This window comes from Aquila chrysaetos, chromosome 6 (assembly GCF_900496995.4).
Source record: "Aquila chrysaetos chrysaetos chromosome 6, bAquChr1.4, whole genome shotgun sequence".
Taxonomy (NCBI): Eukaryota; Metazoa; Chordata; class Aves; order Accipitriformes; family Accipitridae; genus Aquila; species Aquila chrysaetos.
This window is the reverse complement of record NC_044009.1, coordinates 48,199,839-48,223,762: the sequence shown is the minus strand read 5'-3', so window position 1 is coordinate 48,223,762 and position 23,924 is coordinate 48,199,839. Positions and strand designations below refer to the sequence as shown.

General features: G+C 36.1%; 1 protein-coding gene across 8 annotated transcripts in view; it reads left to right on the top strand.

Moving 5' to 3' along the window:
* LRP1B (LDL receptor related protein 1B) overlaps positions 1-23,924 on the top strand; it is a 759,343-nt gene that overhangs the window by 467,940 nt on the left and 267,479 nt on the right. For all 8 annotated transcript variants that reach the window (XM_030018329.2, XM_030018325.2, XM_030018333.2 and 5 more), the window contains 7 exons: positions 1,174-1,354; positions 4,268-4,487; positions 7,207-7,396; positions 13,637-13,759; positions 15,410-15,550; positions 19,589-19,714; positions 21,613-21,729. In XM_030018329.2, the coding sequence (XP_029874189.1) occupies positions 1,174-1,354; positions 4,268-4,487; positions 7,207-7,396; positions 13,637-13,759; positions 15,410-15,550; positions 19,589-19,714; positions 21,613-21,729 (1,098 nt within the window). The remainder of the gene's footprint in view (positions 1-1,173; positions 1,355-4,267; positions 4,488-7,206; positions 7,397-13,636; positions 13,760-15,409; positions 15,551-19,588; positions 19,715-21,612; positions 21,730-23,924) is intronic.

Sequence of the window (23,924 nt, the reverse complement as noted above, 5' to 3'; positions counted from 1 at the left end):
GAGGGACACGGACCAGAAAAGGCGGTGGTCACCAATGCCATGGCCCAAGCTCCATCACTTCCCTCAGTATTAACACTCCTCTGGTATTATTGCCCGGCAAATGGTGGGATCGTCCTGTAGATGAGGAGTGACCACACCGGGAGGAGCGTGCCGGAGGGCTGGAGTGAGATCAGCTGCGTGGCAGAGGGTGATGCCTAAAGCCGGGTAGTGCCTCAACCTTCACAGTGCTACAAAGGGTGGGAGAGAATGACTGGAAATTCTCCGTATCCCACCCCACGCACTTGGATTTTGAGATCTTTTTGAAAGAAAAGGGGAAGGGTATGGTGAAGAGAGATGCAAAACCTTTCAGAGACCTTATGCTTTGAGTTAAGAAATGGGGATCACGTGGGAGAGGGCAGGGGTCAGTTAATGTTACAGGGTGTTAGGTACGCTTGAGGGAAAACTCGTTGCTTGGGGAATTGTTTTACTGCTTCTCAAATGGGGAAGCCTCCAAGCTGTATTCAGGGAACACTGTTGACTCATTTTCATTCTGGATGGAGTCCTACAGCTGTCATACTTATGAGCCCATCGGTACATCCAATGGTAGCATTGCTCTTTGCTCATGTATTGCTTACTATGTTAATATTGTTTGCACACGTACTTAGCTGTGGAGAATAACTCGGGACTGTTGCGATGTTCTTGCATTTTTTGCAAGGTCAAGGGACAGTGGAACAAATGTAACTTGAATGACAATTTTGCTTATTTTTTAATAAGAGTGAAACTTGTGATTTGGGTAAAAGCAAGGTAATTTAGAGTACTAGAATGGATCCTGGAAGCTGTTCTTGACTTGGGTGATATTGCTGTTTAGGATTAAAATTAAGTAGGGTTTTGTTAAATAGTGATTTGCCCAGGGCCAGCTATGGTTAACATATGAAGGCTTATGGTTTAATACACAAGTTTTATCACCAATCTTTGTATTTTGTAGGGTGTTTTCAGGAAGACTAATTCTGACAGACACAGCAAATTTTAATATTGTATTTGAGCAAATCTAATTAAGATTCAAGGAAATAATCTAATTTAACTATATGGACTATATATTGTCCATTGTTTGTACTAATGGGTAATGTTAGAACATAAAAATATAATATTAATCTCTTATTACCGTCTTCCCTCTCTCCCTCTCTCTCTCAACAGATCTTGATAATGTAGAAGGCATAGCAGTGGACTGGATTGGAAATAATCTTTATTGGACAAACGATGGCCACAGGAAAACGATTGCTGTAGCCAGACTGGAAAAAGCTGCTCAGAGTAGAAAAACTTTGTTGGAGGGAGACATGTCCCATCCTAGAGGAATTGTTGTTGATCCTGTCAATGGGTATGAAGTAGACTAATTTATGTTGTTTAATGCATGTCTTTATAGTATAAATATGGGACTGAATTTTGCTTAGGATGGGGTTTGTAGAATCATGCAGTAGTCTGTAATTCTACAGTAGTCTGTAATATCTGTAACTCCTGTCCAGCATTCTTGCCTGAAGCCTTCAGAAGAATGTGTATGCCCAGATATCGTTGAACCTGTGTCAAGTTAATTTGAATGTGATTCACCTTTTTCTCAAACAAATTGAGTGTATCAGACCTGTATGTATTTTTAATATGAAGTGAACTTTATAATACTCTTCTTTATTTCTCTCTTTGTAAGTGTCAATTTCTGAAGATGATAATAACCATATCCTTGTACACATTGGTTTACAAAACTAAATGAGACTGGTAATTTTCATTATTTATTATCATAATTAATTGTGATAGGCTGCATAATAAAAACCCCCATTATATTAGCATGGTATAGTTATGGTTTACCTAAAAATTTGCTGTTACATTTATTCAGGGAATTGTCACTGGAGAATGATGTAGGCAGGTAATTCTAGTGTGGCTGGATTGATTGCTGTTTTCCTAGTACTAGAATGTATTTATACTATCAGGTTTTCACTTTTGAGCTTGTCCTTTGAGGAATGGAAGTGACTGTGGAAAGGCTACAATTAATTAAGGTCAGATAGTAAGGATGTAAAATCAGACCACAAACCATAACCATACCTACAATTACTTGGTTAAATTTTCCAGTTCAGTAAATGCATGGCACAGGAAATAGTGTATGAAGATGTATTGTCTGAAAAGGGCTATTACATAAAACACTTTTCTAATAAAATAGCATGCCCTTTGTGATTATACTTCTCAGGGAAGCTTTTCCTGAGGGATAGCATTTATTATGGCATTTTAATTATGTTTAGAAAATATTAGTCTTGATTTAACCAATGTAGAAGCTTTAACTACATTTTGAGATACAATTAAAGCACATTAATGTAAATGTCTGTTACTGTAAGCATGTTTTAGCTTATGACATGATAACTGGAATAAGTACAGACAAAAAGTTAATGGAGAAAAGCTCAGTAATTGCTGTTGAGCAGTCATGTAAATATTTGTAAAATGTATTTTGTCTTCCAATAAAATAAATGCCATACTGACCTGCGTCTCTGCCTGAGCTTTAGGGCATATGCAGGTTTTATAATTCTGTGATTAAACCTAGTGTTGTTTGAGTCAAACATGCAATGAAGTTTATAAGCCTTGTGGATAAAAAAACTGGTTGATGTTCTTAGCATATATTTACAAAAATATTAGAAGAACCCAAAACAACCTTCTGGTGGGTGACTTGGACTAGACAGGAAAGAAACAAAAAAGGTACACTTGCATATCTGTAAACCTGTGTAATGATGATACAATTTTTTTCTTTGTCTTTTCCAATTTCTTATATAAAAACAAATTGATCAAATTATGCTTATACATAAAAGTGTATTTGCATAAAATTTTTGACCAGTAGATTTGGCATCATTTGCACAGATTTGATAACGAAACTGTTTTTAACTTCAGTGTTTCATTCCTTTGTAAATTCAGGATTTAAATTCGAGGACTTTATTCTTCAAAGTACAGACAAGTTAAGTAGGTTAGGATCACACAAGTTATTTCAGAAACAGATATCTGGTGAAATCAAAGGTGAGGCACATAAATACCAATTAAATCATGACAAATTTAACAAGTAGAATCCATTTAAGTTCGGTATGGTGGTTTTCCTCTATAAAGTGCTTAATAATTGAAATACTAGATTTGACTTTAAAAGTAGACGTCTACTGTCTAGTAAATATTTTCAGCATATTGATGTCACTGTGCGTCATATGATCTGAAATGCTGTTTAGATACTTCATAGATTACATACAGGCTTTTGTGTTTCTTCCCATGAACCTGTTTTCCTTTGGGGAGGGGGGTAAGAAAAAAGGAAGGTGGTGTTTCTTAGCATGCTACCCTCTGCTTTTGTGTAAGTTCAAGTTGTGTATTTTAAATTGTTGAAATCAGAGTTGTCACCAGCAAATTCTGTGATAAAATATGATAATCAGATTAATTCAATAAGGGGGGGAGGGAGGAGAAGAAACAGGGTATGTTCTGTAGTATCCAGCAGAGAAAGCCTCAGAGAACTCATCTGAGCTAATACTTTTAGATGACTTATTACAATGCTTGCTTATTTTTTCCAAAGTAGCATAGATACTTTTTTCTCAGAGTTGTTTTGGTTATCTACATTACTCCATTATAAACCATAAAGCTATGCTAAAATTGCCCACCAGCTATTTTTCAAACAATTTTTATAGCCATCGATCTTTCTAAACATTTTTGTGAGGGACAGAGTGCTCATAATAGTTCCTTGAGTAATTTAGCTGCTTTCATATGGGATGTGAAGTTCACAGAATGTCAAGGTTATCCTGTAGCTATTAAACTAGAGTGCAATTAATTCATGTATTGCAGCTTTTTTCATAGCATTAAGCATAATAAAAAGCAGATTTGCATCATAAAGGCAAATTGGACTTGGCCAAAAAAACCCCAAAACAGTAAAAGTTTGAACTTTGTGACAGAGTCAATAAAATTGCTGCTTTAAAAAAATAAAATAAATCATAATTCTGGTATGATTAAATAAGGTCTTAAACAATTCTTTCACTGTTCATGTCACTTAGTCCATTTGGTCTTCATGTAATTCATTACAATATGAGCAGAACACCATAAGTGTCATTTCAGCAGCATCCAGTACACAGGGAAAGTAAATATAGTTATAGAAATAGCAGTGGAAAGAAACATGCAAAAGTCAAAATTGCTCTGGCTTGTGGATATACTGTTGCGAACTGCTGCTAAAAGTCTACACTATAAGTCACATGATTAAAATGGTATCTGAATGTTCATTTTTATAATTTCATAGCTGGATGTATTGGACAGACTGGGAAGAAGATGAAATAGATGACAGTGTGGGAAGAATTGAGAAGGCATGGATGGATGGCTACAGCCGGCAGATTTTTGTAACTTCAAAGATGCTATGGCCAAATGGTTTAACTCTGGACTATCATGCCAATGTATTATACTGGTGTGACGCCTATTATGATCACATTGAAAGGATATTTTTGAATGGAACTGACAGAAAGGTAAAAGAAAAATACTGCTGTTTTGCCACAGGCATGCTCTTTCTGGATTTTACTGTGTTATGTTAAAAATACTTTTCAAGCTTTTTAAAGTCTGCGTAACCCTGCAGCACGTCCAGTGTCATCTCTGTTGAAACAAGCAATGTTGGCAGTCTCCTGCAGGAGACTATAATACAGCTTAAAATTGTCATCTTTAGAAAGTGACACGAAACTTGATTTTTTTTAAAATTTGTTTTAATCTATTTTTCTCATGTGACAATGAGTTACATTTTGATTGAGCCACGAAGCTACAAAGAGCTTTTCAGTAGAAAAAAAATTTCTTTTGGCTCTGCCAGAGAGAGGCTTTTATTTAACTTCACTGGATAAGCTGCTTTCGATGAATCCCAGCGCACCCCGTTTGAGCATTTGTGGTAATATGCAGAGGGGACACACTCAAAAAGTGCAGTCAAAGATGGACAGAGATTGTTTTAGTTGTTACTAGTGGCTATGCTAGCTAGATACAAGTCTGTATAGGAGTTCTGTGTTGTTTTGTAGAAGTAACAAGCACAGAGCAGGCATCTGGAGAACGGTTAAAGTTTGGACTGGAGTCTGATAATTTGGGGAAAGTTTACCATCTGCTTCATAAAATTAGTACCTTGACAATTGAAACTTCACCATTAATTGAGAACAGCGGGCATTAAGTCCTTCTGTGGGAGGATTTTGTCACAAAACATATGTCTTGTGACTTCTCATTTATCCTTCACTCATGGTTCCCTCTGTATGATGGCCTTGATAGGACCAGTACGCAGATCTCTAGTACTGAAAGTAGTAACTGTAGACACAGTCCTCCCTTGGACTTGTCCCTGTATGAGCTTGTATTGCTTTAATATTGCTTCTAAAATCCTCTGTATTGAGTGATCTGTTGTTAAGCCTGTACTAATGCTGTAGTGTTGCAGTTTATCATAATGGCTAGGTTAGGATTTACTTTTAGCGCTTCTACTTTTGCTCCAAATCCATTATGGTCCTGTAATGGAAGGGGGAGGGGGCTAAGCACATTGGCAGAAAGACATTTTTTAATTAGAGATCCTTGACTACTAGCAGAGCTAGACTTCCTGAAAAGCTCCTGGACAGAACAGCTCTAGGAAGGTTAAATGTAGCTGCCATGGATTACACGTGGATTACTAGTGGGAACTGCTGTTTTTACCTCCCACTAGAACTGGTAAATAATAAGAAGCACCTGTCTTTAGGTTTTATTTTGAAGTGTCACAGAATGGTTCTGGTTTTTTGAAAAGTTTTTTTCTATAATCCTGTGATTTAAATAAAATGCATAACTACTTGAATAAAATTTATCTAGCCAAAAATAACTAGAAGATAGTTGCTTTTGATGCTGAATCATTTGTTTTTAATTATAGGATATTTTGGTCAAAATATAACTCGGTCGGTAGCATCTTTAATTCTGTGTCAGTATAGTGAGGATTTTGGGGAGTGGGGAAGTCCTACAAGAATTCCACAAGTAGCTGGCGGATAATTGACTGATGGATTAATTTTGATCAAAATCAGTTAACTGAGATGAGGACTTTTGACCAAAAGAATTCCAAGCCTAAAGAGAAAATTTGAAGGGCAAAAGGGCATGATGTTTGTCACCTCAAAGTAGTTGTATTTTAGTTGGCTCTATCTCCTTGTTCTCTTGGGTTTGTGTCTCTAAGTAGAGACAAGGTAGGGCACCTGATGAACTGCTTCCTTCTTTCTAGAGGCAAGATAGAAATACACTGTTGGGCATTAGTTGAAGCAAGGACCCCAGCCAGCAGAAGAAGACTGGAACCCAGTCATTCCAAACTGCAGCTGCTATGATGAAGTATAAAGGCAGGGCTCCCAAAAGTAGATGATTTAGAGTTCTGCAGTTTTCTGTCTTTTTAAAGTAAATCATTCTAATTACTGTAATTTACTTGATGGTAAGTTTAGACTATTTTTAAAGTTTTGTTTCTGTTCTGTAGGGATTGAAAATATTTTTAAACTGTTCCTCTTTATCAGACAGCACTTGTGTAGTGGTAGTTGCAGTTCTTGTGGAGGAGTCCTGAGACTGGACCTATAGCAAATGACACAGTTTTAGAACATTTCTGCAGCCAATAAAATAAAGACAAGATTTGGGGTGTAATTTGTAGTTTTATGTATGAGTTAATAAACCAAAAGTAGAAGGTGCATGGAAGAAAGTTTGTCTTATTTTGGGAACAAACTGGCATTTTTTTTGGTTGTTTTGTTTTAAGTTATCACAACCCAAACTAGAGAGGAAGTTCACAGAAATAAATAAAAAATCTCTGCACTTACTTCACACTTCAACAAAAATAAGCAATTCAAACACACTATTCCTTGCTTTAAAATAAGCAGATATTTGATGTACTTAACAGATACTCAAAGTTATACGAAGAACCATGCTTCCTTGCTAGGGAGGAGGTAAATATTTACTGAACGTAATGATTGCATGGTTACCTACATTCCTTTGCATTAACTGACAGGCGACACGTAAAATGAATTTATACGAAGTTTTGAAGTTAGATATTGATGCTAGTGGATAGAACAGCTTTACATTCTTTACTTGGTTTTATCGCGTTAAGTCGTTACGTTTGGGCACAGTACTTATCTCAGTTTTCCTATTTGCTATTTTATGTTCTCTGCAGTGTATGCTAAGACAAATTAATAATTATTTTAACCTTGCTAATGCTCACCTACCACTAATTAATTGCAGGTAGTCTACAATGGAAAAGATTTGAATCATCCTTTTGGACTATCACATCATGGAAATTATATTTTCTGGACAGATTATATGAATGGGTCAATTTTCCAGTTGGATCTGGTTACAAGGAATGTGACACTGTTAAGAAGCGAGAGACCACCTTTGTTTGGGCTCCAGATTTATGATCCACGTAAACAGCAAGGTATTTATAACATACAATTTCTCCAAATGTCTGTTATAAAAGGATATTTTCCCTTACAGTCTCCTAGTATTTTGGGGGGCCTAGATAACAACAGAAAAAAGAATATGTCTTGTGGCATGAGAAATATACTTCCAATGTTTCAATCCATTGATGTTGAAATTGGTCATCTCATCCATACCAAAAAGTGAATCATAGTATTATACCTGTCTGAATGTCTTCTGTGTATTTACACTGCCTTTATTGCCATTTTTCTTGTGTGTCAAAGAGATACTGTGAATGTATAAAATAGAACAGATAACATATACACATTGGCTCATAGACATAAAATATATTATTGCATTTACCTTTGCTTAAATAATATCATAGATCCTGTCTGTCTTTTCCTTTTTGTAATTTTCTCCCCCGTCTTGGTCTACATCAGCACCGTATGACTTAATCTCCTGAAAGTACCTGGTGCTGTTGCACAGAATCAGAGTAAGTGGCCTTTGAAGTAGTGCAAAAATACATAATTGTTGCTACTTATATAAGTAGAGAAATGAAATAAAGGCTATAGGTTTGCATGGATGGAGTTTAGAAAATGCAATTGCTACTATACCAGTAAATTTACAAATGTATTTTACTGCAGAAAACTTTTAGATCCATTTACTGCATACAGCATTCAGATGAGTTGTTGAATATTTGCTCTCTTTAATGAAAACATATTTCTGGTTAATGTCTGGTTAATGCCTGCTACCAAACATAAAACTGAACATCAGGAATTAGTATAAATAAAACACTGTTTAAAAGATGACTGTATTGAATATTAATGTTTATAGATCTCATTAATCTCTATAGATGGTCATTTCTGACATGTAGAACATTTCCAGTTCAACAGTTCCTGTAGAAAATCAGACACTAAGGTGTTAGCAGTCCTGCTACATGTGATTCTGTACATGAACCAGAAAAGTAACAAAATTAAATTTCACCATTTATTGGAATGCTGCTTAGTACAGATACAATGTTAAAATGTGGTTCTTAAAACAGTGATTTTTTTTTTTTTTTTTTTTTTTTTTTTTTTTAAGTTTACAGGCCCTATTATGAGTACTGTGTCCCTGTGCGTAAAGCCCAATTTTATTTTCACAGTATCATTACCTTCACATCTGGATGTGGGTGCAGCGTCTTGTTCATGTCTATTCTTAGCACTTGGAAGATTTGACTGTGTCTCTGTCATTTGTGGTCAATGAGTGGCTTGGAGAGCAACTGATAAAACTAGTACAGGGTGGATAGAATTAAAACATAAGAAAAAATATTTAGCACTCATAGATACAGAGAAAATATTTAGCCTCTATATTTGTTATAGGCATATATGTATATGTCAAATGTGTATATATACATTTCTGTGTGTGTATAAAAAAATGATACATGTATATATGAAAATAAAGTACAGTGAATATTTTCCCTATATATACTGGCTAAATATTTTGCATAGTTTTATTTCAGAGGTTTTATATACCAAACATACTAAATATTTTTTTACTGTTTTTCTTTTGTCTAGTGTTACCTTTTTTTTTTTTTTTTTTAATCCAACAAAAAAAAAAAAACAACAGGTGATTTATGAAGGGAAGAAACAGTTTAGTTTTCAAATTGCGGCTGAAGTATGAACTGGAAAGTACACACGTGTATAGGCAAAATACTTGGCATGTAATATCTGCATGTATAGCATTATTTAATTTTATGTTTCATTTTAAAATTTACTACATTTGAAGACTTAGATATGTAGTTAATATTCTTTGGAGAAGACAAAGACATCTTCTCTATCTAAAAGTACATCTTCCAGTTTGTTTTTCCTTGGGAAAACCACTTTTTACGATGTCTCGCTTAACCATCTGAGGCCCTACTGGAAAGCTTAGTGATTTTCCTTACAACAGGTTAATACGAAGTCTTCCCTTTCCCTCTGAATAATATTTTTCTATGTCCAGCTAGGCTTTCTTAGGGAAAGCCATTGACAATAATACTTGATTATGGAGTGGTGAGGTCCAGACAGCCAACTTGTAATTGGTTTTATAAGTATGGAGGCAATGATGAAAGTTTCTCCTTTCTGATATTGTAACATCTAAATTTTCAATACCTAAACCAAACTGTAGTATGTGTAGTACTGTGCTATGTCCAGGTCGTTGTAAGAGTGTGTCTCTTATCACAGATGCTTTTCAGGGACTCTCTCTTCTTCCAAAGTCATGTAAAAACATGATGTGTTGGGGTATTTTTGTTGGGTTTGCTTGGTTTTTTTATGGCAATATCTGCCCCCAAATCTACCCTCAAGTTGGCCAAATTTCAGAATACTTTGAGCTGTGTCTGCTAAGAGAGGATGTGGTGGTTGCTTTAAATATTTGGTACTTCTGCTGCTTTATTCCATGCTAAAAGTTCCTTTTTTTTTTTAGAAAAAAGGAAATTTAAAAATGAATGCAGTTGCTATTAGCTTCCAAATAAGCTAACACCAGAGACAGAAGACTAAAATATTACCTTTTAGACATTTTTAGCTGAATGAGCTTAAATCTTGAGAAAGTGAATTTAGTTCATTCATGCATTCTTTGTTTGAAATTGCGATTGGAATTTTGCAAGGTAACTGCAGCCTTTAGGATCTTCCCTTTTTCTTCTGCTCAGTGAGGTTGATCTTGCATTGTTCCCAAAGGAGCATAAGCATTTATTTTAAAGAAAGTGAAGCTAATTTTTTTTTTTCTTTGTGTGTGTTTCTTCTGAAAGAGCAAGACCAAGGCTCAACTATGTTGTACAGAGAAAACCACAGTAGTTCATTTTATGGTATGAGTTATATTTTATAGCTTATGCACATGTACCTTAAAAACATTTGGCTCTGATATTGTGAGGTTCCTGTTTTGATGCAGCTGTTACTGTCACTACACAAGCAGAAACCATGTCAATTTATTTTGGCACAATTGAATTGAGACTGGCATTTTTATTAGGAGGTCTTTTACAGGATACTTGACTGTGCCAGTCCTGCTTTGCTTAGTACTATGGGCAGCGACATTAAGCTTCTTCTGGTATCTCCTTAAGAAGAGGTGTTTTTCACTGTCTTTGTATCTCATGAAGCATGATCCTCTTGAAAAGGAACATTTTTTTCTTGCTTTCAGAAATTAGAATTCATCTTTGTTAGGCTTAGTCTTTGTGTCTCTATGCATCAGGAATACCTTAAGAAATGGGGAGGTGGGAAGCATATTACTTTGTGGGAAGCATAATAATCATAGGAGTTGGATTTACAGTCAGCATATGAACCTGCCAAGGCCTGCGGGTATTTCCACTGCTGTGAAAGGGGAGATTGCTATTCATACGTAAGTAATTCTTGTGTAAGTCCATTTACAGCAGTTAAAATAGCCTCTTCTGAAATCAATTGATATTTTAACTCTTCAGTTTACAAAGAAGAGCTGATGAGCCCCAGGCTGCTGCTGTTCATATGTGTAGTATGATCCTAAAAGTAGGCTTACACAACTTTAGCAGTACTTGAGGTTAGGTTTATGGGAAGGTACAAGCATAAATGAATACTCATGAAAACATAGAAGTACAATGATTGCTAAGCAGCACTAAATGCTTCGGTGTATCTTTTAAATGAGAAGATAAAACAAATGTGTGTGGTTGTTACAGGTTTGTTTTTTTTTCTTAGAATGATGACTGAGATGCAAGTACGTTGTTGTTTCAGCTCTGGCCTAATTTTTAGCAAATTAAAATGGAATCAGCCTAATTTAATCATATGCAAGTGGCAGGGCAGCAGCTGTTTTAAATGCTGGCAAAATATGAAAAATATGATAATAGCTTTGAAAGTTTTAAAATTTGGGGAATATTTTAAGAACACCCATATAAAATAGCTGTTGTGAGCAGCAGTCGAGGAAATTTAATTTCATAAATACTTGGTATCTAAATGCGTTCCATAGTTTACTCAGTAAAGAGACTTAACCTCTTTGTTGTACTGCATTTCAGGAGTCATTTTAGCCTAGGAGTCTCTTCAGCGAGACTGATGGGGCTGAAGGTCTCATTGCACCTTCAGGTTGAAGACTTCCTTAAAGCTCACTTTATAAACCTTTTTATGTAGGATCTTGTTGCTTTAACTCTTGGTACTTGTACTTTCCTTGTTGTCACCCTCTCTTTTATCGCTTATTTAGCAAGTAACCTACTGTGCTGTAGTTTGTCATCCCAATTATGAGGTTAAGTAGGAACTTTTCATCTTCAAGATGGACCAGTTGACTTTGATCTAGTGTTTTAATTTTGAATTTATTTATTTTAAGCTTGCATTGGGCTTCAGAATCATCAGGGGTTTTCAAAGCGTTTCCTATATTTGTCTTAAATAGTCCTTTATTCTATAGCCTTATTCTTTTTTAGTGATCTGACAAACTTATCTATATTCTTTAAATCACTGCAAATTCCCTTGACTTGTGCTCTATAATTTTGGAATCACTTTTGAAGATTATGTTTTAGTTTCTTTGTTTTGGCAGCGTCTGATAATCATCTTAAATCAGCATTACTGACATTCTTCGATTTGTATAATGGGTGGCCCTGTAAAGATGTAGAGAGTTTCAAGGCTACTTCTTCTGATGCAGCGTTTTACCTGACGTTTTCCAAGATTTAGATGCAAATGCATCTCTTACTCTTTTGATGTTTTGTTCATATTATTTGGGTTTTGGTGAGCATAGACATAATAAAGGAGTCAATTTTTGTACGATGTTTTAGGTCATAGACTAAAACATGAAGTTAAGATCCAATAAAGTATTTTAAGTGCCCAGTTTAAGTTGGAGCTGCTCTATCTAGAATTGTGATCCAGCCCTCACACTTCATAGAGACTTCCTGTTTTCCCTGTTTATACAGCTATATTCTTGCCATCTCCCTCACAGCCTGCCCGATGTACAAGTACCACAGCAGCTTTCCACAGCATTCTGTATTAATTATTGTACATAAATTTATTTGAAAGTTCAGTGGGGTTTTAATGAACTGTAGACACATTTAATTCTAAGAAATGATATATGGTGAGTCAGAAAAAAGTCTAGGAATAGGTTATTATGAAATGCTCAAATTCTGTATTGTAAGACGTATTGAGGTACATCTTAAAATCTGAAAATTTTCAAAATCTTTAATTATTTGCTGGTTATCTGATGTTCATTTGATAATTTGAAAGTGTTTCCCTGCACATGCAGGTATGGCTCTGACAGGACAGTTTAATATGTGTGTTCACAGCTACCTCTATGAGAACTTAATGTTATATTTTCTGTGAAAAGAAAAGTGGTAGTGCTTTGAGGAGAGGGAATTGTGTGGAGTCTGTTTTAACCCAAGAAGTTGATGAATGTTTTGTACACCTAAAAAGGAGGAGCAGAGGAAGAAACACCTGCTTTTTACTAGGACAGGAAGATGAAAAAAAGTGCTTTAAAGTTTCAGGAGACATGAAGTTTTTCATAGCTTGCCTGATCATAGTCAGTTATCACCAACACTTGAAATTAACAGAGCTTTGGTCATGAGAAGCTGAATGTCCTCAGCAGTGCATATCTAAGCAATTAAGTCATGGGCAAAGTGGCACAAACAGAAATCGTAACATTTGCTTCAGTGGCTTTGGTTTTAAGTCTAGTTGCCTAAGGAATGAGGCAGTGAGGATGCAGCAGTCCTTGGTAGATGATTAAAACACTTGACAGCTGCCAGTATCTTCATGTGAACAGCGTACACCTTTTGGGAATAAACAATAACACAGAAGAAGAAGGTAGAGAAATAGTGGATGTGTTCAGAAAAGAGTATTGAAATATCCGCCTTGTATTCTGTCTGCCATAGGTCTCATTGTACTGTTAATTTCTGTTTCCTTCCTCTTTTTTCATAGTCTGCATTTGTAGTCACATTGGTTTAATATGTGCAGATTCCAATATACTTCAGAACATTCCTTTATATACTGTTTAATTTCTTAAAAATACTACCTGCATGTAGCTGTGTCATATTAAATATTTTATAGTATTTGTTCTCCTCATAAAAAAGGGAGATAGAATGTTGTGAACTGATGGTGTAGGGTTTTTTTATTATTCTTACAGTTTATTGCAACCTGTAACTAAAATTGTTTAAATATTGTAACCTGTAGTAACCAAACTATGAGAATAATGTGTCCCTAAAATGAGAGGAAAATAATTGTAAAAAATTCTTCATGTGCTTACATTCTAAAAAAAAAAAAAAAATTCTAGTTCTAGCATGGCTGTTATTTTTAAAGTTGCTTTTTTATTTTCACAGGTGATAATGCATGTCGTGTTAATAATGGAGGCTGCAGCACTCTTTGTTTAGCCATTCCTGGAGGCAGAGTTTGTGCCTGTGCTGATAATCAGCTTTTGGAGGAAAACAGTACAACCTGCATGAGTAAGAATTTTAAAGACTATCTGAATTGATGCTACTGTTAAGGGATCAAGTCAAACCTGAAAATAAAACAAGAAAGTGTGGTCTCCTAGAGGCTTTTTGTCGTTCTATAAGACAAAGAAATCTTCCTTGAATAAGGATTCTAATTGAAGACAGTTTATTAAATATAATAAAGAGTTGTCAAAAAAGACAAAATATTAAGTACACAATATTTGAGGATGAAATACGTTGGAAAATATTTCAGAATGTCTGATAGGATAAAGCACTTAAATATTTCACTGACATCTTTTAAAGAATATCAGAAATACCAGAAATTAATCTATATAATTATTATATTATATTTAATCTATATAAACTTGTTTCAGATTACTATATGGAGTAAGTATCTTAAATTGAAATCTTGCATAGAAAATGTTCGTGCTGAAACTGTTCATAAAACATGTCAAGCAGATGTATTTATATATAATAGGTCCTGACACAGACTATGCAAATTTCGCTGTCTTTTTTTTGCTTCTCTTCCTTGGATATCTTCATTGAAACGCCAGTAAAAAAAAAAAAGTGTTAATAAGAAAATGTCAGATTTTCAAGTAAAAATAATAACTCATCAGATAATACAGGTATTTTTTTACATGTTTAGACCTGATATTTGTAACTTACTCAATTCTCTTTTCTTTTTTCTTTGTTTGTTTTTTTTATTTTTAATCTCATTGATCTATTTCTTGAAGTGTAGTGTGTAAAACTTTACATAGGTCTCCACCAATAAGCCTGGTAGAGATGAGTAAAGCATAAGGATTGTTTCATAACATGATGAACATTATTGAGCTTGCAATTACCTTGAATTTGACCCAAATGCATGGCTGGCAGAGCCATCACTGTTGCTAAAGAAAACTATTTTTCTTTTTAGCAGAAAATACTGGAAGGTGGACTTCTCACTGGTAAGATGGAATGTAAGCTTTAGGAAGAGAGGTTAGAGACTTACAGAACTGAATGAAGCAGGTTTCCTGCTTTTTCCCCAACACACTTCATTGCCTGGCTCTTTCAAAGGACTTTGGTGTTCCTCATAGGGTCATAGAGTGATGTGTGGTATTTACACATTAAGCATTCTGAACCTTATGTCGAGAAATGTATCTGTCTGGATTTACCAATAAGCTTGTAGCTTGCTACTTAATTCTACCTCAGCAGAATTTTATCCTTTCTTCTTTGCCAAGTCTGTACCAGTGCATAATGCAGGTGTTTGAGTTGCTGCTTGGATACAAGAATCAGCTATCCACTAATCATTTTCTAGGCCTTTAACGTGCACCAGAATTTGGTCTGTGTCTGTAAGAATATTTTCCTTTTCACTGTTGATGAGGCATTGCAATATTTTAAACTGATATTTTTACACTATCATCTAAGCACCAATTTAAAAAAACAGTTTGAGTGCCATTCTAGTCTGAGTTCTTCCATTTATTAAAAATATATTACCTCAACCATACACTCAGATATGCATGCTGCTACAGGCTTCAGGTGGCATTACCTCAAATACGCAAAATTTACTAAAAAATGCTCTGAAGAATGATAAGAAGAATTTATATCTATTTATGTAGAGGTAGTATTGCATTCTGTATGTATCAAGCTGATAAAATAGATGTACTTCTTGGATATTTTTCCTAGTTAAACATGGAGAAGTGCTACCACAGTTGTGCAAAGCTGAACAGTTTCAGTGTAACAATAAGCGCTGTATCCAGGATCGCTGGCGCTGTGATGGGGATGATGACTGTCTGGATGGCAGCGATGAGCATTCTGAAATTTGCTGTATGTATGCTTTTTAACCCACAATTCATAATTAATTTTAAAAATTGGAAACAAAATAATGTAAGTCTGAGGGGAGTCAAACAAAAGTGATAATCCTTAAGTCATTCATGGAAATCTTTCATTTTCTTCTTTTCCTGCATTTAATAATAGTAGTCCTTTCAAATGACACTCGTGTACTTGTTTCATAGCATAGTACAAGAGCAGTCATCTTTTGGTTTTGACATCGTCATTTCTGATTCTTTAAATGTTGGAGTACTCAGCAGGGTTTATGAAGGGGAAATCATGCTCAGCCAACCTCATAGCCTTCTGCAGTGATGCGACTACCTTGGTGGATGAGGGAAAAGCAGTGGATATTGTTTACCTCATCTTTAGTAAGGCTTTTGACACTGTCTGCCATAACATCCTCATAAACAAGCTGACAAAGGATGGGTTAGGTATGTGGACAGTGAGGTAGATTAGAAGCTGTCTGAATGGCCAGGCCTTGGGGCTTGTGGTCAGTCGCACAATGTCCAGCTGGGGCTAAGTCACTAGCAGTGTACCCCAGGGGTTAATGCTGGGGTTAGTAACCTCTTCATTAATGACTTGGACAGAGTGCACACTCTGCAAACTTGCAGATGATATGAAGCTGGGAAGGGGTGGCTCATGCACCAGATGGGTGTGCTGCCATTCAGAGGAACCTTGACAGGCTGGAGAATTGGACAGAGAGGAACATGGCGAAATTCAGCAAGGAGAAATGCATCTGGGGAGGAATAACTCCAGGCATCAGTATACGCTGGGGTCCATCCAACTAGAAAGCAGCTTTGCAGACAAGGACCTTGAGGTCCTGGCAGGCAACAAGCTGACCATTAGCCAGTAATGCACCTCATGGCAAAGAAGGCTGGGAGCATCCTGGGCTGCTTTAGGAAGGGCATCACCATCAGGTTGAGGGAGATGATCCTTCCCCTCTGCTCAGCCCTGATGAGGTCATATTTGGAGAACTGTGTCTAGTTCTGAGCTCCCCAGTATGAGAAAGATAAGAACTTACAGGAGCAAGTCCAGAAAGGGACCATTAAGATGATTAAGGGACTGGCACATCTGTCGTGGAAGTTGGGAGAGCTGGGATTTGTCAGTCTGGGGCGAAGGGAAGGCTCAGGAGGGATCTTACCAATATGTATAAATACATGATGGGAGGGAATGAAGAACAGGGAGCCAGGCTCATTTAGTAGTTCCCACTAGCAGGACAAGAGGTAATAGACACAAACTGAAAAGCATGAAATTTTATCTGAACACAAGAAAACACTTTTTTACTGTAAGCGTAGTCAAACACTGGAATAGAGTGCCCAGAGAGGTTGTGGATTTTCTATCCATGGAGATACTTGAAACGTATATTGACATGGTCCTGAGAGACCTGTTCTACTTGGCCCTGCTTGAGTAGGGGATTAGACTAGGTGATCTCAACAGGTCCCTTCCAACCATGAACATTTCTGGGATTCTGTAATGCATTTATTAAAAAAAACCAAACAAACAAAAAAAAACCAAACCAAACCAAAAAAAACTCACCAAGAAACACAACCCAACCAAACCCCAAACCAACAGCAACAACAAAAACCAACCCTCCCCTTCCAGTTTTAAATTAGATGTACTTTGTCTTTAAAAATACAGTTTTACTAGAGCTGTATTTTTTTGCTGTAGAGGAGTTGAAATGAAAAAAATGAAAACATACCAATTCTGTATCTGTGTCATTCCTGGAAGATACTTAAATAGCCTGCTATAAAATTAGAGTTCCAGCAGTACAAATTCCTTTCCTTACTCAGTTTGTCGCTATGCTTCTTATTTCTATCATTTCTCTAAACCGAATCTCTTTTACTGAAATGAAAATACATTATTTTTTTCCCTATCAATTGTAGACAAGAAGAACTGATACTCTTCTATTGTGCAGCACTGTTCTAGGTGTCTGAAAACTCTTTATCATAGTCTCTCATTCTTACCTCTTTGAGAGAATACAACACTAATCTCTTCTTTTTTTTTTTTTTTTCCCAGCAGATTATGGGGGTTTTAGATTTCATTTCCCTTTTCTGAACTTTGCAAAGTGATCCTAGGGGTTGGATGTCCAAAACTGAATGTATATACTTCTGCTGAGGCTTTTGTGAAGATGGTTAGGCTGAGAAAATGTGTTTGTGAGGGTTGATAGTCCTGTGTATACATCCTTGGGTAAATCTTGCCTGCTTCACACTGGCCTCATGTTGCTGATACATACTGAGCTTGTGATCCTCTGTAATGCCTAGGTCTTTTTCTGTATGGCTGTTACATAGCTAGTTTGTTGGGTTTTTTCCCTGCATTTATGTATTTTGATAGCTCCATGTGGTAGTCATTACTAATTTCAGTCCTAATTCTTTTCAAAACATCTGTCCAGTTCTGAATTGTAGTGCTTACTAACATTTTATTTTAATACCAGGGATTCTTACACTTAAATAAGGAGCTCAACTAATAAAGACAGTCAGAAGGAAAATCTTTTGGCAGAGTTGACTTGATTCTCATTTAAATTAGTGTAATGTAGATCAATTCATTGATCAAAGCTTTAATTCTCAAAGGGTTTATACAGCTATAAATGAAGTCATAATCTGGTCCCAGATTATGTGGTACATGTATGTGATACATAGTTTAGGTGGCCAGTATGATAACATTAATCTCTTTTCAGCAGTTGCTATAGTAATTTCAATAGTTCTTTTCTAGTTAGTCTGAAATATTTGCAATTATGAATAGAATATACACACATTAGTAAATATATATGAGCAAAAGCTTAACTACCATTTAAAACAATATCTATGTCTAGTATTAAAGTCAGATTTAAAAAGTCTTCAATTTTTAATTTTATGACATGGATGTTAACAGTTTTGTTTTCCAGTCACATTGCAAACTAGGTTGCTTCATAGGTATTATGAGACTTTGAATACCTTTCTGCTCAGATTAATTAATTAATCTTTACTTCCAGTGTTCTTGCACCCTCCACACAAAACACTCATGAAGGGTTCATGTGCTATTGATACCACACTCGCTCTGTGTTGTTTTCAATGGAAAGAATAGGTAGAAAGGTCAAAGATAAAAGCTACTGAAATGTCAAGGATAAGCCTGCAAGACATTCTTTCTTTTTAAATACCGTTTGTTTCCAGATATATGTTAAACTTTAAAAAAGAGACTGTGGATGGCTGAGTAGGTGGAAAGTAGCTTGAGATTATTTTTAACCCAGCATTTGAAACTGTGTAGTTTACTCCTCTTGTGTAGATCAAGGTTAGCAAGATCTGCTAAAAATAGATCTTGTTATTAGCATAAAAGAAGCAGAACATATATACTTACTACAGCTGCAAGAGCAGGCCAATAGTATTTACGTAATACCTGTGCATTCAGTCTTCATCCTTTCCGTGAGACTTGGTAACTAGCGAAAACATGTTTGTGAGATACCTTGTTCACTCATGAATAGCAGATTTTTTTTGTCAGTTTTACACTGTGTTGCGTATTTCACTTTTTGATACTTACAATTTCATGGTAAGTAAACAGCAGATCCATATGTGGCCATTGACAGTAATGTGCATCATTTTAGAAGCAGTTTTTAGCCTGTCCAAAATCCCTGCTCATTGTGGTATAATGTTTTGGATGTGCACTTAGCAACTTGCATCCATTCCCTTTGGTGTTTTTTTTGTTTATATGCACTTCAGTTTGCAAACCTCATCACATTGATAAAATGTGATCGAGGACATTTTTCTTTAAGGAAATAGCAACATTGTAAAGTGCTGCTGCCTTTTATCACTTAGTAGTTAGAGGTTCTCCATATTGACACTAGTATGATAGGAGAATCTTTACTATGTATTGTTTAATTTATGATTGAAGTACTGCAATATTTTTTGATTGATTGGTTTGGTGAACAATTTTTATATCATGGTGATTATATATACAGGATAACCATACTAACTGCATCACTAGGGAATACCATTTAATGTATTATTTTCAGCTGTTTTTCTCTGATTATTTTCTTAGGAAAAAAACTCTTTTTTTTCTCCCCAGTCAATCATAGTTGTCCTGATGATCAGTTTAAGTGCCAAAATAATCGCTGCATTCCCAAGAGGTGGCTTTGTGATGGAGCTAATGATTGTGGTAATAATGAAGATGAATCAAATAAAACCTGTGCAGGTAAAGATTTTACTTGGATGTGCATACAAGTTCTCTAACTCCAGTTCCATAAACAGTTCAGACTGCTGTGAACTGAACTGAACCAGTCTGCTACTAGTAATCTGATTATTGACATTTTAAATTAATTCAGATTTTGATGCTACTAAGGCTGGAATGCAGATTATATTTTATTTAATCCTTATGCTTGACTGTGCTTTCCAAAGTAATTCAGCACTTAATCTATCCATATGGGTTGACTGTCAAAGCACTGCTTAGGTACAAACTTGTCCCTGCTAAATCTTTTTAGGCAGTTAGAATTTTGTTTGTTAACATGCTGTGATGAGTGCCATGTCACTAATAAATTTTATTTTATGCTGACAAAAGCATGATTAGTTATTCAGTTTCCCCTTGGTACCTTGAAATTGTTTTCATTTGTAAGTTACTAACTGTATAGTGGATTTTTAAGGAAGTACCAAGGTGAAAATTGTTTACAGATTCCACTGCAGTAAATCATGGAGTTCCAAATCTGTCCTTTGCTTGTATGGAAGTGATGTTTAGTGCTTGTCACTAGAGCATACTAAACAATCATTAAATATCTAATACACAAAATATCAGGCATCAATAAGCTGATGGCTATTTTAAACTGAAATGCAGTGATAGACAGCATACATTGTGTATTAAAATATTCCCTGAACTCATTTTCCTTGATTTAAATTTTCATATGTATAATAACTGGTTCTGGTTGTTACTTGTGCAATTTGGCTAAAAGCACTCTAGCACAAATGCAGACCCATAGTGTCCATATCATCTCTATGGTATTATTGCAGATTGTAATACATCTAGCTATCCTTTGATATTCAACTGTTTGCTTGTAGGATAAGAGTCTGATTTGAAGACCATATTTTTCATCCTGTGTCAGTTGGCTATGAGTTGAATTTTGTGTTCTTGTTTTTCCTTTTGTTCCTGCAGTGGCAAACACTATTCATGTTTAAAAATATACTTCTTTGCAATATTTTAAGCTTCTATTCTTCTATTGTATTTTGGGCTACTTCTATGAAGAAAAAGGAAAATGGTAATTGAGAGTACTGAATGAAGAATTATTCTTTTGATTATTGGTGTTTCTGATATATCAGTCATTTTTTTTTAAAGTGTGGAATCACATATAGATGAACTCTAAAGGCTTAAATTTGGAATCAAAATCTGTGTCACTATCACTGGCATTGTAGTTATGGGTTCACATTTTGAATAAACAAAATTAATGTCAGTTTTATATGAGATTTTTATTGAAGTTTTACTGTTCATTAGCTTTTAAAGTAATTTATGTAGTTACATAGCATGATTTCTTTTAGTGATCTTTATTTCTTCAGAAGACAGACATACATTTCCTTTTCCTTTAATGGTTCATTACAGTTGTGTATTTGCAAAGGCAAAGATTCTAATAACGGTGAGGCCAGGCACATCGTACACGTGGTTTATTACTATTTTTCTGTGTAAACATGAATTTCACTAGATCATTGTTTATGTTATGAAATAAAATTTGTTAATATTCCAATTGTAAGTTAAGACGTTTTTATGCCCTGATTTTTGCTTACGTTGACTCTAGCACTAATGTTATCGAACATTAATGCTCTTCTACCACCTAGTTTTGTATAATTATATATGAAACTTCATGTTCTCATACGTTGAAGAAACCACTGAGAATTCTACATAACAGAGGTAGAAAGAAGAGAGTCCTGCATATGACCTCAATTTTCTCTGAAATCAAAGGAGGTGAATGGTGTTTAGTCAGATCAGGTAAAATGTGCAGCAGGCCAGGAAATGCCCTCCAGATTTGCAGCTTCTACATACAGACATGCACCAAGAGACCTAACAGATCTAGTCCATTTCCCTTGCATTTTTAGAGTGTTTTGTCTTGACAGCAAGAACGTGTCAGGTCGACCAATTTTCTTGTGGGAATGGACGCTGTATTCCGACATCATGGCTGTGTGACAGGGAGGATGACTGTGGAGATGAAACCGATGAAATGATATCCTGTGGTAAGTAAATTTTCTTTTGGGGAAAAAAGTAAAATTATTCTATAAAAAGTTAAACATTTAAGGATCTCTCTTCATGTGAACTGACGGATAGAAAAAGTATGAGGGGTCGTCTTGGTTTTATGTGAACTGATAATACTCTTCCTGAAATGGCAAATATAATTTATTTGATTAATAAATAAACCCAAAGAAAAGGCTGCATTTTCTACTAATGAGTTTTTAACTACAATACCAAATATGCAGATCAGTCAACTTAACACTTTTCATTATCAAGTACTGTCACCCTCAAAAACTGATCTTTATCTCAGCCGCATACCTCTTCACATGGGCCCCCTCAACATATTCTAGATGTCAGTAAAATCAGACTGTTTCAGGTTTGAACAGAAGGTTATTTTGATGTTGTATTTGGCAGAAAAAATTAGTCTTTCTTGGTGTATTGGGTTTATGTGGCAAGGTTTTGGTAGCATGGGGGCTACAGGGAAGGCTTCTGTGAGAAGCTGCTAGAAGCTTCCCCTATGTCCGATGATAGAGCCAATGCCAGCCGGCTCCAAGACGGACCCGCTGCTGGCCCAGGCTGAGCCCATCAGTGCTGGTGGTAGTGCCTCTGGGAGAACAGATTTAAGAAGGGGAAAAGAAAACTGTGCTACTGCAGCCGAAGAGAGGAGTGAGAATATGTGAGGGAAACAACCCTGAAGACCCCAAGGTCAATGAAGAAGGAGGGTTAGGAGGTGCTCCAGGCACCGGAGCAGAGATTCCCCTGCAGCCCGTGGGGAAGACCATGGTGAGGCAGGCTGTCCCCCTGCAGCACAGGGAGGTCCACGGTGGAACAGATCTCCACCTGCAGCCCGGGGAGGACCCCATGCCGGAGCAGGGGGATGCCCAAAGGAGGCTGTGACCCCGTGGGAAGCCTGTGCTGGAGCAGTCTGTTCCTGAAGGACTGCAGCCCATGGAAGGGACTCACACTGGAGCAGTTTGTGAAGAACTGCAGCCCATGGGAAGGACTCATGTTGGAGAAGTTCATGAAGGACTGTCTCCCATGGGAGGAACCCTGAGCTGGAGCAGGGGAAGAGTTGAGGAGTCCTCCCCCTGAAGAGGATGAAGCAGCACAGGCAACATGTGATGAACTGATCGTAACCCCATTCCCCGTCCCCCTGTGCTGCTGCGGGGGAGTAGATAGAGAAAATCAGGAGTGAAGTTGAGCTTGGGAAGAAAGGGAGGGTGGGAGGAAGGTGATTTTTTTTTTAAGATTAGTTTTATTTCTCATTATCTGATTTTATTGGTAATAAATTAAATTAATTTCCCCAAGTCAAGTCTGTTTTGCCCATGATGGTAATTGGTTGAGTGATCTCTCCCTGTCCTTATCTCGACCCATGAGCCTTTTGTTATATTTTCTCTCTCCTGTCCAGCCAAGGAGGGGAGTGATAGAGTGGCTTTGGTGGGCACCTGGCATCCAGCCAGGGTCAACCCACCACACTTGGTTATATCACGAGAGATTATCAGCAGCTCTGCTGATTGCTGCTTTACTGAGATACTGCAAAGAGCAGTGCACTCTCTCTAATCAGCTGCTTCCAAACAATTAAGGTTTTTGTAAGTCAGCATGACTGCCTTCATCTGTTTGGCAGGTCACAGGTAATTTGCTGTGAGCCTTGAGAGTAAAAGGGTCATTGAGCTGTCTGCAAAATACTGTATCAGGGTGCTCCCTGTTTGCAAGGTAATATTAGTGATATTATTTGACTTACTGATATGAATTATAAGTGTGTTGCAATATAATAGGATATGTTTCTGAAATGACTTTTCAAGAGTTTTCAGGAAAGTATGCTAACTGATTATTTTAGTAGCAACAACCATGTAAACATGAAGTGAAAGTTTGTGCACAAAAAAATTAAAATCTAAAGTGTACTTGTTAGGAAGCTTAGTAGTTAGACCTGTATTTTTCTCACATATAGCAGATATTCTAATTTAATTCAATGTTATAAAAATATACTGTTACTTAATCAAAATCAAACTGTGAAAACAATGTAGTTGATAAAACATTTTTTTTTTCTTTTTTGAAACTTCTTGCTGCTGTAAACCTTTTCAGCAGAGTTATTAGAGTTCCATTACTGAAAACAGTTTTTCTGCAAAAATCTCAATATCTATGAAGCACTTGCAGTAGAGAGCGAGAAAAAAATAGAAACTAAATGCATAAATGAAAGTCA